This window comes from Pangasianodon hypophthalmus, chromosome 5 (assembly GCF_027358585.1).
Source record: "Pangasianodon hypophthalmus isolate fPanHyp1 chromosome 5, fPanHyp1.pri, whole genome shotgun sequence".
In the NCBI taxonomy this organism is placed as follows: Eukaryota; Metazoa; Chordata; class Actinopteri; order Siluriformes; family Pangasiidae; genus Pangasianodon; species Pangasianodon hypophthalmus.
This window is the reverse complement of record NC_069714.1, coordinates 27007532-27021510: the sequence shown is the minus strand read 5'-3', so window position 1 is coordinate 27021510 and position 13979 is coordinate 27007532. Positions and strand designations below refer to the sequence as shown.

The window sequence follows — 13979 nt, the reverse complement described above, 5'->3', positions numbered from 1 at the left end:
AGATATAATACATACCCAACACTGTCAGTTTGGCACTGGAGATATGTGGTCCACATACAACGCGATAACTGCCCTCATCTCGGGTCTGGCAGTTCTTGATCTTTAAGATGTGGCGGTCACCAACAACTTTAATCTCGTACTTGTCACTTGTATCAAGTTTCTGGGTGCCTTTGTACCAGGACAGTGTTATCTCTGGGTAGTTGATTTTGATCTCACATTCAAACACAGCCTCTCTATTGGCAACTATAGTCTGGTCAGTGATGTCTCTGATCAGTGTTACAGGCTGCATGTAAAAGACAAGAAAGGAATAGGAATGCATGAGTAAAAAATAAACAAACATACCTCATACAAACAGACACACAATATACCACAGAACTGTTACATTCTCGAATCTGGTCAGACAGTGTCGTTTAATTTTCTTACAGCAGCTCTGACAGTAGCTGCAAGCCAAATCAAAGGTTTATATTAATGTATTTGTTTTAATATACTGTTGTTTCTATAGTAACTTATTCACAAGGTGTGTATGGTAGACAATCCACATAATCTATGTCTATGGTTTTAAGGTATAGTTAAGGTATAGTTGTTTAAAAAATGTTTACTATATGGTGAAGCTTTCTGTAAGGAAACATTTATTTAACATTTATGAAAGGAATCTCCAGGGGCTGTGTATTATAACAGAGGTTCCTACATGAGAAAGTCTAAGGAAAAAGGATGTTGCACTTTGCTGCATTTTTGAGAGAGAAAAGAGAGGCTGGTGAGGGAAAGGGAGTGGTAACATTTCACAGATGTTCCACAACATTAAATCTAATTTGAAACAGTTTTAAAAATATGTTAATACTTAAAAATTGTAATTGTAATTTCTGTGGTATAAAAGGAATAAAACACTGTTATAGGAAATCAACCTCAGGGTAGTAACCATAACTGGGCAGCTTCATACCACCCTGTGATTGATTATTTTATAACAGTATGCCTCATATATTGAGAAATACATGTATTTTGATATCAAAATTAGTAAGGTGTAGAGCACAACATTCATGAAACCGTGCTTATAAATAAACACATAGTCACACCTCAGTTTGCTCCATTCTCTTCTGTAAGTCAGCCACAAGTTTTGATAGATCTTCTTCTTCTGACTCACGTCTTGTATGTTCCAGTTCCTAAAACCAAGACAATAAAGCATCAAAAAAGAAGATAAGGCAACAGAATAAAGCACCGTCTGTTTCTGTGGCATCTTTGAGTTACTCCCAATATTAACAGCTGTCTACAGGCAGCACTCAAAAGAAAATACATTCCAATAAAATCTTAACAGAATAAGATGCAAGCATTCTGCAAAACAACAGTTGCAACTAAGTCATGAAATTTACAACAGACCACTCACAGGTCTTGCACTTTGTTCTTCTTCTTTCTCCTTCTTTAGCAGTTCAATGGCTTGAAGAAGGCCACGGTAATCTGTGATACCGTACATGCGTGCATATTTCTCATATTCTTTGGGATCCACATTTCTGAGCAGCTCAACAATATCAATGTCCTTGTCCTCTTTGGGGCTTTTCTGTTTTGAGGGTGTCCTAAAAGCAAAAATGAATGTTTAGTTGTTCTATTTTATAACTACCTGCATGCATATTTAATAAATCATAAAAGCAACATTAAACCCCAGCTCACTTCTTCAGTGTGACCATTTCAGGTGTAATCTCTTTCCTCTCATCAACAGTCAGATCAGTGCTGGATTCGATTTCTCCATGTTTGTTTGATGCTACACATCTATACTGTCCAGCGTCAGATTTGGTCACATTTCTAATTTCCATCTTGGCGTCTTGGTCCTTCTGCACAATGGCAATGCGACCACCATGAGTCATCTGCCTCCATTTGCCCTTCATCCATTTCACATTAGGAATGGGATCACCGCCAACCTTGGCAATAAATGTCGCAGTGCCCTCTGTAAATACATTAATGATAAGACAGTTTGTTTTCTTTCAGAAAAGTATATTTTTGCGAATTTAACACCCTTGGTAGGTGCTTTGCATCAAGGCTCAGTAAACTGGGAGTGACCACTCAATTTAATCAAGATATAAATCATTGGCCTAAAAATAAATTGGGGGTACTTACTCTCAGTGATATGGACACTCTTGGGTTCCTCAATGAAGAACAAATTGTCCAATTTCTTAACTGGTTCAGGAGCTGCAGGTACTGCAGGAGCTGGAGTGGGAGCAGCAGCAGGAGCTTTTGGCTTCTCTGTTAATTAAGATTACATAACAAAAATATGATATATAGGTGATAATATTAAGACCTGTAACTACTAGATGGATGTATGAAAGCCAAGTGACCATAATCTGTAAATAAGTCAAGAATGCCATCAAAACCAGTGCAAGAAACCTGGAAATTGGCATCTTTAGTATTGCCAAATAAGGGATACCCCTTTGCTTACTTTGGTCATGAGTGAGGCACTGAAATGTAAGTCATACTTACAATGACAAAGAACATTAGTAATTAAGAGAAATTCAGAATTAGTGTTACAACAAAAAACACCTAAATGCTAGGATAAAGCTCTTAGTAGAATGTACAGTGACAAACATATGTAAATATAAATATAGTGCATATATAAAATCTTGCATATGCAAAAACAGTAAATGTACATACTGTTTACATTAAAGAAAAAACATGGATTGGGAAAGAAATACCTTTGATAGTAACTCTGGACTTGCAGAACTCACTACCAGCTTCATTGGTTGCCTTACAGAGGTAATCTCCTGCATCTGTTTTAGACACATTAAGCATTTCTAGTGTAGCGGTGCCATCTACAAAGGTGATCTTGGTGCTAGCAGAGGACATCAACTCCCTTCTGTCCTTCATCCACTGAATTTTCAGTGGTGGAGAGCCACGTACATGGCAGCTAAGTGAAAGTGTCTCACCCTCATTCAGTGTCACAGGTTTAAGAGGCAAGTCAAAGTTCGGCGGTACCTTCCGCTCTGCATTATGAAAGTGAAGAACACAAACCATAATGAAAGAATTAAAAAGCTGTGTTAATAGAATGTCCTAAAAGTATAATCTACAGTAATCTACAGTCTGACTTTATGCAGAAATAAGATTTGTACCATTTTAGAGAGAATGAAGTGTTTGCAAAAGTTGCAAAAATGCATGCAGTCCAGAAAAAAAATGCACCTGTAATATGAGCCAAAACCTGGCAAGAAGCAGAACCAGCCTCATTGGTGACTTTGCATGTATAAGTACCACTATCTGAGCTGGAGGAACTCTTTATCACCATCACAGCCATGTTGCTTCTGAAGGTGATATCATATCTGTCAGAGCTGAAGATTTCTTTGTCATCTTTATACCAGTTGACAATCATGGGCAGTGATCCAGCAACACGTGCCTCAATCTTCAACAGTTTGCCTTCAGTTTCCTCAAGGGTTGCCGAAGGCTTTTTGGTGAAGCTTGGTGGAATCTTTTGTTCTAGAAATAACAAACAATCATGTACACTTAATGTAATGTATTTTTATCAACACATAGTATCCCAAATTAGCACAAACAACATCAAACATGAAGGGTTTAGTAGTTTACAGTATCACTTTTCCAGTGACCATTTTGAAGGGAAGAGAAGAAGCCAAAAAATGATCTTCTTACAAGAAGGAAATGACTGAATTTACATAGAAAAGTAAGACTGAAGAGCAGACAACCACATTTATAAGCAATGACCAGATACCTTTCACAGTGACCTCTGTTGAACAAGAGTCCTTCCCCATATCATTACTAGCATGGCAAGAATAGAGGCCAGAGTCAGCCTTATCTGCTTTTAGAATAGTCAGTTGCGGGGTGTTTTCCACACATGATATCTTATAATTGCCCCCTGAGCGGATATCTTTATGATCCTTTGACCAAGTGACTTTTATAGGCAATGATCCAGTCATGTGGCATTCCAATTGCACAGTATTTCCAACTGAAACATCCACAGGTGAAAGCTTTCTATCAAACACAGGTGGGTATCTTGGCTCTGAAATGTTAAACAGTACAATTAACCCAAAGCCTCAGACACATCAGCACAGGTTAACACTTTAGGTTAAGAACTACACATTGATAAATCATTAATATATAAATTAGCAGACCTTGAAGTGTGAGCTTGGCTCTACAAGAGGCAGTTCCAACAATATTTGTTGCAACACAAGTGTATTCCCCAGAGTGTCTCATTTCTCCCTGTGCAATTCTCAGTACAGCAGAGTTATCATCGAAAGTCATAGTGTACTCTGAGCTACTCTTTAGAACTTCACCATCTTTAAGCCAAGAGATCTCCAGTGGAGATGATCCTGCAACACGGCACTCAAACTGGACACTATGTCCTACAGTTTGCTGAATGCTAGTAATTTTCTTGGGAAAAGATGGTGGCGTCTTGGCCTCTGGAAAGAAAAAGGTTAAACAAAACACAATTAAAGTTACTACATAATTAATTCATCATTAAGTGACACATGAAATAGACAAACATTTAAGAGCTGAAGAAATTGGTTTCAGACATAACATTCACCTTGTACAGTTAAGTGGCAGCTAGAAGAGGCAGACCCAATGCTGTTTTCTGCTGTACAAGTGTATTCTCCAATGTCAGCTTTGGAGGTTTTGGCTAATTTCAAACAGGCAACGCCTTTGGAGTACTCAATTCTACAGGTCGGAGAAGATCGAACTTTGCCATCCCCTTTGAACCAGGAGACTTTGATGTCAGGAGTGCCCCCAATCTGGCATTTCAGACAGACGGCATCACCTGCAGTCACTTCCATTGGTTCCAAACTCTCAATAAAGAATGGTGGCTCTAAAATTTGCACATACACCAGGAATAATAAGAAAGCATGCAAACTATAGTTTTAATCAGAATATAATAATAATTTTTAAATAACAATAACATTAAAAACCTAAAATGGACACTGTTGCATCACAGGTGTCATGGCCAGCTTCATTGGAAACGTCACATGAGTATTTTCCTCCTGCCTCTTTATCACAGTTGAGACACTCCAGGATGCAGGAGCTCTCAGTAGTTGTAATATTGTATCTATAAGAGGAGAAGATCTCCTGGCCATCTTTATGCCACTTCACCAGAATCTTAGGGCTTCCAGCATACGTGCATTCAAGTACCATTGACTTGCCCACTTCAACAGAGATGTTTTTCAGCTTTTTGACAAAGCGTGCAGCTTCTGATTAAAACAATTAAAACAATTATACATAAAGTTGCTCACTATAACATGGGCACAACTGTTTGATCAGACAGGTATTAAGTCAACTAACCTTTGACAAAAAGGGTCACAGGGAAGTTTTCCTTCCCAACGTCATTAATAATTTGACAGGTGTATTCTCCTGCATGAGATTTGTCAATTTTAAAGAGTTCTAGTGTAGCTATGTCTCCTCTCAGAGCGATCTCACAGGCTCTGCTAGACACAATCTCTGTACTGCCTCTGAACCATTTCAGCCTTAATGGGGCACTTCCTCTCACAGTTGCAGTGAATGTGACATTTGATCCCGGGAGTGCCTCAACTGGCTGAGGGGGTGTCACAAAAGATGGAGGTTCTGCAATAAACATGTGAGAAAAAAGAACATTGTTTGTGGACCTGAGAAATTTACCCCATTATCTAGGCCAAATAAATAAATTACAAAAAAGTCTTAACATGTGACCATATCATTCTTTCAGGAAGGAATTTTCATGAGGTAAGAGTTCTCTCAAACCTAAATACTGACCTTTAACATCAAGTAAGGCAGTAGTCTCAGCAGTTCCAGCACTGTTCACTGCTTTACACATGTATGAACCTGCATCAGACAGTTTTAGAATGGGCAGCTTGAGCGTACAGGTGTTCTCAGCAAAACTAATTTCATAGTTTGGCCCACTCTCGATCTCCTCGCCATTGTGATACCATGAAATGGTAAGAGGTTCAGAACCCGAGACCTTGCAATCCAATTCAATAGGTTTATCAACGATACTGTGCATATCCTTCAATTTTCTTGAGAATGTGGGAGGGATAATTTTATCTGTTTAAAAGACATAGTCATTAGTTATGACTGCGATGCAAATATTCTGAAGGTATACTTCACCCAAGAAATAATAATTAAAGAAAGACAATGGAGACTGTTAAGCATTATGCAAATAAAGTTTAACAACCACATTCACTGACAGTTAAAATATTCATAAATTGTCAGTATGTGGCCAATTCAAAAAAATTCACTTTAGGCTACTAACCTAAAACACCAAGGTGCATCTTGCAACTATCACTTCCAACTTCATTTGAGACCTCAAAGGTGTACTCTCCAGTATCACCTTTGTCTGTGGATAACACCTTAAGACTGGATATCTTTTTGGAGAAGGTGATTTTGTATTTCTGTCCAGAAGATAGCTCCATTCCATCTTTATACCATTTTGGTTTAAGCTCTGGGGTTCCAGATACAGTGCATTCTAAAACTGCTGGGTCACCAGTTGTGACACTTACAGACTCTGTCCTATCCAAAATGGCAGCGGGTTCTGAAAATTCAAAACAACCACCTAGTCTCAGAAATATTCACTTCAAGAATAAAAGCAAAAGGAGATAAATAAAAGAATTCTACAAACCTAGAACAGTTAGGTTTGCCATGCATTGTGCCACACCAGCATCATTTTTAATCTCACAGGTATACTTCCCAGCAGTGGTCGAATCAGCTTTAAAGATCCTCAAAGATATCTGGTTATTTTCAAATGTAATTTTTCTGTTGTCACCATCTCTAAGAACATGGTCCTTGTCTTGTACCCAAGACACACTGATTGGCTCAGAGCCTTTGACAGTTGCCACAAGAGTAACTTCCTCACCAGCTATGACTGTCATATTGGTCAGTTTCTTGACAAAAACTGGTGGTTCTAAATGGCAGGAAATGATAATATGAACAACAGATTCATCTAAGACAATCTAAATAGAGGAAGATCTATTTATTTCACAGTTTTCACTGTTTCAAGTTTACTAACCTCTGAGTTTCACCAATCCTTGGCAGGCATCACTTCCTGCATTGTTTGAGGCTTTGCATTCATATTCACCAGCATCTGATGCCTCCAGTCCAAGAATGTGCAGAGTAGCAAAGTGTCCCTCAGACACAAATTTGTACTTTCTACTTTCCTTCAGTTGCTTTTGGTCTTTAAACCAGGTTATCTCAAATGGTGCATGTCCCTTCAGCTCACAGCTAAGACTTACATCTTTGCCTTTCAACCCCTCAGCAGGTGAGGGCACTTTCTGGAAAACTGGTGGTTCTAGAAATATATTTCAATATAATTTTAAGATGAGCTGACATGCATATAATTGTTGTTTGAACCAAGATTAATTCTGAACCAATACTCGTTCAACAACAATTAACTTTACAAGAGGTTAAGCAGATCATATGTGAATGTAATATATATTCACATGTAGTATATGTATATCTCATTGGGTAAGAAAAATCACCCACTGTCTAACCTTTGACTGAGAGAGTGGTGCTGCAGCTCTTAGTTCCTGCATCATTCTGAACTTCACAGGTGTACACTCCATCATCATCACAGGAGGTGCTTAAAATCTCAAGCACTGCCATCGAGCCATCGAAAGCCATCATCATGTTGTTACTCTCAATGACTGCATTGTCATTTTTGTACCAGCTAATTTTCAAAGGTGGTGTGCCAGTAACTTTGCATTCAAGCCGGAGTGGCAATCCCATCTTTAGAAACTTTGTTGCTGGTAGTTTCTGTACAAATTCAGGTGGTTCTGCAAAGGCAAAAATGTCATAAGTTAGCTTAATCACACATTTAATTACAATAAGTGAGGACAGAAGATGGCTTCAAAAATGAAGAGCACAAGATGGCTGCCAGAAATAAGCATGTTGATGAAGAATGAAAAAGATGCAAGATGAGCAAGAAGATGAAAAGACTGCAGACATAAAGATAGCAACATAAAGATAGCAACACAACAAGCAAAATGGGGGCACTCTAAATGCAAAATAATAAAAGATGATAAAAACAAATTAAGATGGTGACAGTGCAGCAAAAAAAAAAAAAATAGTCCAACCTTTCACCAATAAGCTTGTGGTACATTTCGCTGTACCAGCATCATTGCTAACTTGGCAAGAGTATGGCCCAGTGTTTGAAAGTCCCACAGCATAAAGATCTATGAAGCTTGAAAGGCCCTCAAGGCCAATAAAGCAGGATGGTCCAGTAATCAGTTCAGTATCTTCTTTGAACCATTTCACCATGAAGGGAGGTGTTCCTTTAAAGGTACTTTTAAAACGAACAGTGGTATTTGGTATGACAGCCTGTGGCTCAGGCACTACCACAAAGCTTGGGGGTTCTAAATTTTTCAGAACAGAAATACAGACAATGGTGTTAAACAAGTGGCAGCCATCACTGAACTTTAGAGTAAATTTGCTTGAAATTTGAATAGAATCTGAATGGTATTATCTCATCTGACCTTTCACCCTCAGTGTTCCACTGCATTCACAACTGCCTGCTTTGTTTGTAAGTTTACAAGAGTAGGTTCCAGTGTCTGCTTTCTCTAACCGCTCAATCTCCAAAGAGACACTGTGGTGGTCCTGAACGAGTTTATGCTTGGTTTTTCCTGTCAGTTTAGTTCCATCTTTAAACCACTCCACAGAGATTGGGAGCGAGCCAGATATATTGCATGCTAGTTTTACTGGGGAACTTAGAATCTCCTCCATGTCAGTCAGGGGTTTGATGAAGGCAGGAGGAATTATTTGTTCTATTTGCAAGACAAAGAGAGGTTAAAAATAAATGCAAATGTATCATGGTTTTAAAGGCTTTTAGTAATTTAAGATATTTAATAAAACACTAACCTAGGACATTTAAAGTCACTTTACACTTGCAGGTACTGATGTAGTTGGAGACCTCAAAAAGGTAAGTTCCTCCATCATCTAACTGCGCAGACTGAATCTTAAGGTTACTGATGTTGTTGACAAAACTGAGGCTATGTTGTCTGGATGGGACCACCTCTTTGCCATCTTTACTCCATTTCACTTTCAGTTCAGCAGTGCCTGTTACCTTGCATTCAAAACTGACGGGATCTCCAGCAGTGACATTTATAATTTCTGGTTTTTCAATAATCTGGGGAGGCTCTGAAGTTCGAAAAGAATATAAATGTAATAACCTGTGTTTAATTTTTAAAAACTCATTGAAAGCTTAAATACATGCCATAAATAACCAACCTTGAACCAAAAGAGTGGCAAAACACTTCTCCTGGCCTGCCTCATTCATAGCCTGGCAGGTGTATCTTCCACTATGGTTAGACTGGCACTTGGGAATTCTTAATGTAGCAACATTATTTTCAAATGTTCTCACAATCTCGGCATCTTCCAAGATCCATGTTTCATCTTTCTGCCATTGTATGTTCAGAGGAGGTGACCCCTTAACAACACATTTAAACTCTGCTACATTTCCCAACACTGTAGTAACATTCTGGATCTTTTCTACAAATGATGGTGGTTCTGGTAGTGAGGAGTTTAAAAAAAAAATGTTAGTTGTGTTTTCAATTGAGTTGAAAATGCTAGTAAAATTCTAAAGGTAAAAAAAAAATGTCAACCTTTTATGCTTAGTGTTGCTCTACATGAACAACTTCCAGCTTCATTTGAAATAATGCATTGGTACTCGCCAACATCCAAGTCATCACATTTCTGTATGTCAAGTAACATTAGTGAACCATTTTTCTGAGAGAACACATGTTTTGTGCTTGGCATTATCTCCTTGGAATCTTTTTGCCAAGTTATTTTAAAAGGAGCTGTGCCTCTAATTTGACACTCAAAAGAGGCATTCAAACCTTTCACAACCTCTACAGGAGTGAATGGCTTTACAATAACTGGTGGTTCTGTAATATGAAGAAAGAGATGCACAACATGAAATCTATGTTTATCGCATGCCTGTAATGCTCAAATTATCTATTCATTTATAAATGTCAAAGTATGCACCAACCTTTCACTTTCAGATCCATGCTACAGCTCTCACTACCTGCCTCATTACGGGCCTCACAGTAATATACACCACTGTCTTTAAGATCAGCACCAGTAATCTCAAGCCGTGCCAAAGAGTTGACAAAACTCATTTTATGCTTGTCATCTGGACTTAAGTCATTACCGTCTTTAAACCAGTATGTGTCTATTTCCGGTGTGCCCACAATCTCACACTCAAAAATTACGGACTGTCCAGGTTTCACTACTGAAACTTTGTCTGGCTTTCGGATGAATTTGGGGGGTTCTGCATATAAAAAGAAAGAAAAAATAGGTACATATTTTATTTGTTTGAGTTCTCAATCACAAATATACATGAGAAGATGTATTAAGACTGGAGATGCATCGATACTGAGACTGGTATCAGTTCGATACCTTGCTCATTTACTTGTACTCGTAAAAGATGCTAATGAACAAACAACATAAAATGGCATGAGTAATGATGGTAGTCAAAGTAAAGCAGACTACAAACAGTCCAGTTCAGATCAAGAGGAGGTACTGTAGCATCTTGCTACAATAAAATTAACCTAAACATAGGGAAAAGAGCAGTATCATCGAACGTAACCATTAAAAATGACTGCAAGGTGCCATGAATTGCACGCATACAAAAGTGTTCACAAGCATGCAGAAAAACTATCATGCTTGAGGACTCAGTATGCAATCCACAGCAACTTGTGTTCATGCCTAGGGCAGCCACCTTTACGCTCTCTATTAAAGATACTGCTTAAATGCCATAAACATAAAATTTATCAAGAATTTATTACCAGCAGCACATGCCAGTAACTAACAAAGACAGAGCTAAATAAAATGCTCCATGATGCCCCTGATTGCTTAATAATAAGTAAATTACTCATTTCAGTATAAATATCTGAGTAACAAAAAATGGTATCGATGCATCCCTAATTAAAACTGAAATGGGGTAAAAACCTTTGACAAAGAGTGTTGTTTGGCAGGAATCTGAGCCAACGTCATTGCTTATTTCACAAATGTAGTCTCCAGAGTCGGATGGCTTAGTGAAAAACAGCTCAAGTGAGCTTGAAGAGTCGTCTTTCTGAATGGAGCAGTCAACACCTGATAAGACTTCTTTTCTATTTCTGAACCACTTGATGGTCAGCGGGGGAGTTCCAGACACAAGTACACTGAATTTCACTCTGGTTCCAGGTATGACCTGCTGTGACTCAGGTTTCTCAATGATAACAGGAGGTTCTGTTTATAAAGGTAGTATATTAGGTTTAGGTAAATAAAATATTTGAGAATTTAGGCAGATTTAAAGGTATATAAAGCAGGATTTAGACATTAATGATGGGGAAAATGCAAACCTTTAACTTTTAAGACAGCAGAACACTGGGCACTGCCTGCTTTGTTTGTAGCAATGCAGGTGTAATTTCCACTGTCCGAACTATCAAGACGACTGATTTCCAAAGATGCTGCATTCTCAAAGAAAACACTCTTATGTTTTTCATTTGTATCTATCTCCTTGTTGTCCTTAAACCAAGTGACTGTTATAGGCAGAGATCCTGCGATCAGACATTCCAAGTGTGCAAAGGATCCTTTAATACTTTCCAATTGTTTTAATTTTCTTGTGAACGATGGCTGAATTATTTGATCTGTTACAATAACAAAAAGATAGAATGTGAATAAGTGCATTGTACTGAGGCATAATGTACATTTTTACATTTAAAAAAATGCCTTTGTTAACAAACTAACCTAGTACTGTTACAGAGGCCTCACAAATGCTGCTGCCAACATCATTTGAAACCTCAAATGTATATTCGCCTTCATCATTCCTCTCTGCAGAAAGGATCTTTAATATGGAACTTGTATCAGTGCTTTGTATTTTGTATTTTTTGCCAGATGTCAGCTCTTTTCCATCTTTCAGCCATTTAACTTTCAAGGATTTAGTGCCTGAGAACCTGCACTCCAGAGTGGCAGGATCTCCTACTGTGACACTGATAGACTTGGCCTGCTCTGTAATATTTGCTGGCTCTGTAAAGTATGACAAATATTGTTGTGCCAATGAATGAATATGTTGACGTTAGGTAATCAAATCTAAGAACGTCTTTACTTCAAATAACAATCAAATCAAACCTTTGACCACCAAAGCTGCTGTACACTTCTGACTTCCAGCCTCATTCTGGGCATGACAAGTGTACTTTCCAGAATGTTTTAACTTCACATTAGAGAAATGCAGAACTGCGGTTCTGTTCTCAAAAGAAATCTGGACATCCTCAGTATCTCTGACCTCATGGTCACCTTTTGTCCATGACACTGTCATAGGCAGTGAGCCTTTCAGAACACACAGCATTTTAAGCTCGGTGCCTAGTAAGGCATCCATGTTATCTAGCTTCTGCGTGAATGATGGTGGCTCTAATAAAATAAAAAAGGCATATACTTAGAATCTGAAATGTAAGTCTACAGTTTTTGCTAATGAAACTGTTAGCCAAAATGGCTTCATAGTCTTACTAACCTTTCAGTATAATTTCACAATCACACGATGTCTGTCCTACTTCATTTGCTACTGTGCATTTATATTTGCCAGCATCTCCAGGTTCAAACTTGAGAATCTCAATAGTAACTACATCATTCTTTATCCCAATGATATGCCGGCGGTCATTTCTGATCTGCTTTGAGTCTTTGAAACACGAAACCTCAAATGGAGGTGTTCCTGAGACAGATCCCTCAAGTACAACATCAGAACCTTTGACGACTTCTCTGGATTCAAATAACTTAATGAACGCAGGAGGTTCTGGGGTAAAAGAATACAAAATAAGCCAATATTATAGATGTACTATATGTTCAATAGTATAGAATAGCTAGTAAAATATGTAAAATACTATATGTTCAATACTATAGAATAGCTAGTAAAACATTTAAGATGATTCTCTTAAATACCTTTGACGGTAACCAAGCAACTGCATTTGTCACTGCCAGCATCGCTGGATGCTACACAAATATAATCCCCGCTCTCTTCAAAACTGCAATTAGATATCTGCAGTGTAGCAACTGAGTCAGTGAAGGTCATTTGATATTTATTGCTTGGGCTGATTTCTATATTATTTTTATACCAAGTAATAGAAATTTCAGGACTGCCAGTTACTTCACACTCCAAAACCACAACACTGCCATTCACTGCTAATTTAGTTGAATCAAGTTTCGTCACAAACTTTGGAGGCTCTAAAAAAGAAGAACATCATATTTATGATGATCATGCTCAAGAGTAGTTAAACAATAATAATGATATATAAGAGTAGTAAAAAAACAGAACATAAAGAAGCAAAGAGGACAAGAAGAGGCACCTTTCACAAATAAGACTGCGGTGCATGAAACACTTCCTGCATCATTGGCAACTTGACAAGTATATCTGGCAGAATGTGATGGCTTTACAGAGTGCAGTGCCAAGGTACTTGAAGAAGCATCTTTCTTGATGAAACAAGTATCTCCAGTAAATATTTCTTTCTCTTCTTTGAACCATTTAATAGTAAAACTTGGTGTTCCAATAAAAGCAGCTTTCAAAACAACATTAGACCCTGGTATAGCATCTTGCGATTCAGGTTTCAATGTGAAGACCGGTGGCTCTGTTTTAGTTGCCAGGGAAAACATCACAGTTAAATCACTACATACGTAAACAGGCCTGATATTTGTATTGAAAATAATATACCTTTATAATTAAAAAAAAAAAAACAGTTTTAGGTAAAGAAATCACTAGAGCAATTTTTCTAACCTTTAACAGATACTGTTCCACTGGTCTCACTGTGCCCTGCAGCATTAGTTGCATGACATGTGAAAACCCCAGCATCAGCAGTCTCCAACTGGAATATTTTCAATAAAGCAGTGCTTTCTTTTAATTCAGTTTGGTACTTTATCCCAGTTGTGATCTCCTTTCCATCTTTAAACCAAGATATTGTCATGGGCTGCGACCCTGACACCTTACATTCCATCTGTATATTTCCTCCAAGGTTACCATCAACCTTTTTAAGACTTTTTGTGAAGGTTGGAGGTATAATTTTATCTGTTCA

The 13979-nt window shown here is 38.0% G+C and overlaps 1 protein-coding gene across 15 annotated transcripts in view; it reads right to left on the bottom strand.

The window, feature by feature from the left end:
- The window catches only part of ttn.2 (titin, tandem duplicate 2), a 174588-nt gene that overhangs the window by 109763 nt on the left and 50846 nt on the right, over positions 1-13979 (bottom strand). For all 15 annotated transcript variants that reach the window (XM_053233883.1, XM_053233884.1, XM_053233885.1 and 12 more), the window contains 31 exons: positions 13685-13972; positions 13260-13538; positions 12856-13137; positions 12431-12709; positions 12052-12330; positions 11671-11949; positions 11283-11570; positions 10891-11169; positions 9929-10210; positions 9543-9824; positions 9169-9447; positions 8800-9078; positions 8418-8705; positions 8019-8297; positions 7437-7718; positions 6956-7234; positions 6569-6850; positions 6203-6481; positions 5707-5994; positions 5260-5538; positions 4890-5168; positions 4511-4789; positions 4098-4385; positions 3698-3985; positions 3157-3447; positions 2676-2963; positions 2104-2229; positions 1660-1933; positions 1379-1565; positions 1071-1157; positions 16-283 (listed from right to left, as the gene is read on the bottom strand). In XM_053233883.1, the coding sequence (XP_053089858.1) occupies positions 16-283; positions 1071-1157; positions 1379-1565; positions 1660-1933; positions 2104-2229; positions 2676-2963; positions 3157-3447; positions 3698-3985; positions 4098-4385; positions 4511-4789; positions 4890-5168; positions 5260-5538; positions 5707-5994; positions 6203-6481; positions 6569-6850; positions 6956-7234; positions 7437-7718; positions 8019-8297; positions 8418-8705; positions 8800-9078; positions 9169-9447; positions 9543-9824; positions 9929-10210; positions 10891-11169; positions 11283-11570; positions 11671-11949; positions 12052-12330; positions 12431-12709; positions 12856-13137; positions 13260-13538; positions 13685-13972 (8286 nt within the window). The remainder of the gene's footprint in view (positions 1-15; positions 284-1070; positions 1158-1378; positions 1566-1659; positions 1934-2103; positions 2230-2675; positions 2964-3156; positions 3448-3697; positions 3986-4097; positions 4386-4510; positions 4790-4889; positions 5169-5259; positions 5539-5706; positions 5995-6202; positions 6482-6568; positions 6851-6955; positions 7235-7436; positions 7719-8018; positions 8298-8417; positions 8706-8799; positions 9079-9168; positions 9448-9542; positions 9825-9928; positions 10211-10890; positions 11170-11282; positions 11571-11670; positions 11950-12051; positions 12331-12430; positions 12710-12855; positions 13138-13259; positions 13539-13684; positions 13973-13979) is intronic.